At 36.8% G+C, this 3,162-nt stretch overlaps 1 protein-coding gene across 1 annotated transcript; it reads right to left on the bottom strand.

Moving 5' to 3' along the window:
- Positions 1–1,792: 1,792 nt before the first annotated feature.
- Positions 1,793–2,251, bottom strand: LOC133824435 (uncharacterized). The gene is made up of 2 exons (XM_062257315.1): positions 2,081–2,251; positions 1,793–1,975 (listed from the first exon to the last, which is right to left on the bottom strand). Exons 1-2 carry the CDS (start codon positions 2,249–2,251, stop codon positions 1,793–1,795), a joined length of 354 nt encoding a protein of 117 aa, XP_062113299.1.
- Between the last annotated feature and the right edge of the window lie 911 nt (positions 2,252–3,162).

Below are 3,162 nucleotides of genomic sequence, written 5' to 3'. Positions count from 1 at the left end.
AAATACATTACCTCTCACTTCCCTTTAAATCGTACATTTCAAAACACGATACCCGTTAAACCTACACATCAAGATTAGTTTTCACAAACCAAGTCCCACAACCATAACTACCTACATACACATATAGCTAACTCGTCAAAACCAATGCATTAATTAATACATAGAACATCATCAAAGTACCGACAGCGTGACTTGCGTAAGACATAAGCGACGTTGCGGCTGATTCATAAGGGAAATTAGTAGTGCACCAACACTTTTGTTGTGGTGTCATTACACCTGCTAAGAAACTTGAGGATAATTTGATGATGTCACCGCTGGCCAACGATGATAGTCATGACTCTGACGAGGATGGTATATAAGATTGTACGTTGCACATATAAGAATGGCTAACTACTGGGTACATGATAGAACAAGTAGAAATTGACAATACTCATGTGGTTGTGGCGGCTCAACTTGCTCAAGACATGGAAGAAAGTAGGGCAAGGTTTACATGTTGGCCAAACTTTACCCATAGGCCCACAGAAGCCAACATTTTGGCCCGAATTGGAAATGCCCACTTTCTTGGTCCAAGTCAATTAATGGGCCAAATTATGAAGATAAATGGTTCAAAGCAAGTGCCAACCCATGCAATGATTAGCCCTTCTCAAAATTGAGGATAAATCCAAGACAATGGTAATTAGGGGTGCACATCGGGCGGGTTTTTCGGGTTCGGGTTTGTCGAGTTCGGGTTGGTCGGGTTTTTGGTGAAAGAAATTAATACCGAACCCGCCCAAATTACTCTCAGATCTCTTCAGGTTCGGATCAGGTCGGGTGGGAAAATGTCGGGTTCGGGTGTGATCGGGTTCAGGTGTGGGAGAAGTGTAATCAAACCTGCCCGAAATAGGGTCAGATATGGTCAGGTTCGGGTCGGGTTTAGGTTTCATACTTTTAACTTCTTTTTTTTACAATTTGGGTTTATTTATTTTTGTCAAACTTTTAATTGATCAATATTTTACCATTAATTAAAGAAAGAATTAAAAAATTTACTAAATACTTACTAATTAGCAAAAACTTATAGCACAATTCTTAGTTTCTTAGAAATTTCCACAAATTAATAAGTAACTAATATGAATGAAACATCCAAGTTCTACTTCTAACTCTAACAAAAAACAAAAAGCCATAAATTCAAAAGTCCATACCAAATTACCAATACCATAGTCCAAATCCAAAAGTCCAAATTCAAATTTCAAAGTCCTTAACAAAAGTTACTAAAATACTAAAACTTAACAAGTCCACAAAATAACCAAAGTCTAAAGATGAGGTTCCCGTCTTCATTCAATCAGTTCCTTGTGCAGCAGATGAGGTTGTAGATGGAGCATTAATAGAACCAGAAGGCGAAGAGGAAACATGCTCACTACCACTAGCTGCAGCAGTTGTAGTATCACAAGTGATCTCTATAATATTATACATTTCCATAAATATGATTTAATTTCAAACAATAATTACAAATGAAATTCAAATAAAAGTTTGTTTAACAACTTACCAGACTCCAGAATCTCTGATGTCTCTAGAACTTCATTTTCATCCATGTACTCTCAAACAATGATTGGTTGATGTGAACTGCTCCACCATGTTTTGAGATATATTAAACATTCAACCATTTTAGGACTTAGTGAGCTCCTAAAGGGATCTAAAATTCTACTACCAGTCGAAAAGGCAGCCTCAGAAGCAACAATTGTAACTGCTATGGCTAACACTTCACTAGCAATGGTTGGCAAGATCTTGTACTTGGATGCATTTCCGGCCCACCATTTCAAAATTCTAAGTTGACACTCTCAATCATAGGTTCAGCATCCTCAGTTAGATACCTATCAACCTCATTCTTTCTCTTACCACCATCTTCCTCTTTCCTTTGTTGTACAAACTCATCATGCAACGAAGCATACTTCTTCAAACTAGAAGTAGTAGTGAATGAGGAAGAGGAAGATCCACTAGGCTAAGGTTGATAGTGAGACAGAGACTGAGACTGGGTCATAGATGGCTGAAGTAATGTATAGCCCCCACCATATAAATCAAACAGTGATCGTAATGTTTGTTCTACCTCATTAACCATCTGAGCGCATGTCAGTGGACCATAAAAAGCTTTGAAGCAATGGTTGAGATACTTGAGCTTGTATCTTGGGTCAAGAACCAAGGAAATTATAAGTGTCTCGTTACATTCGTCAATCTTTCCCCAGTATTTGTCATATTTCACCTTCATGCTCTGTGCCATACTCTCTAACAACAGTAGCAGTTATAGTATGATAGTTACTGTGGATTTTGGTTCAAGTCGGGACTTTAACCTATAGTTTAAAAATATTAATTATAACATAAGGTTTGATTAATATAGCTTATTATAAAGATGTTATTTATTATACTATAAGGTTTACATAGAATTAATAAGATCATGACACTTGTCATGTGCATGTTTAATCAAGGATTTAATTATAGTTTAAATAAAAGAAAGTTCAAGAAAGCTCTAGAATCTTCCAAGACCATTAGGAGCATGAAATTTGTCACAACCTTGTTTATTTGAGGATTTAAACATTTTTAAGTAGATAATTCAAAAATAGAAGTTTCTAGAAGCTCTAGACTCTTCCAGAACTTGCTAGAATCTCGTATTACTCAGTCAAACCTGATTAATCAATTCAAATTATGCTGAAAAAGTGCAATTACATGTTTAATATATTCACGTATGTCGATATATCGCAGCATAGGAGCCACTGTATCGCCACACAGGGAATACGAAAAACACGTCAACTTCTCACAAACGAAACGACGAGCACTCGGGACATAAGGCCAGGCAATATATCGCCTATGATGGGCGATATATCGTCCCTAGGGCCATATTTTCAATGATGTTGAAACCGAGCTTGATTCACTTCCTAACCTCTTGACTAGCCTCTAAACGTTTTGACCAAGTCTTCAACACCTGGTGAACGAATATTCAAATATTTTTCAATTAATACTCATTATTTTTATTCAAGCTAAAAGGAGATAGTTCACTCCTTGAACTCTGTAAATAGGACCTAGTACCCAGCAATTTTTCTCATTCTTCAAGCAGTGTTCAGAGCCTTCAAGCTGCTAGGGTTACTATAGAGTGATAAACTCTTGGGTTGGGATAAAATCTTTATCATCTTAAGC

The sequence above is a fragment of the Humulus lupulus genome, chromosome 3 (genome assembly GCF_963169125.1).
Source record: "Humulus lupulus chromosome 3, drHumLupu1.1, whole genome shotgun sequence".
In the NCBI taxonomy this organism is placed as follows: Eukaryota; Viridiplantae; Streptophyta; class Magnoliopsida; order Rosales; family Cannabaceae; genus Humulus; species Humulus lupulus.
The sequence above is the reverse complement of the archived record's forward strand: the minus strand, read 5'-3'. Positions and strand labels throughout refer to the sequence as shown.

Excerpts from the sequence above, each read along its gene's own strand:
- LOC133824435 (XM_062257315.1), bottom strand. The coding sequence starts at position 2,251 with ATGGCACAGAGCATGAAGGTGAAATATGACAAATACTGGGGAAAGATT. Across the intron at positions 1,976-2,080 it reads GCGCTCAGATGGTTAATGAG|CCTAGTGGATCTTCCTCTTC; the intron begins GTAGAACAAACA and ends TATCAACCTTAG.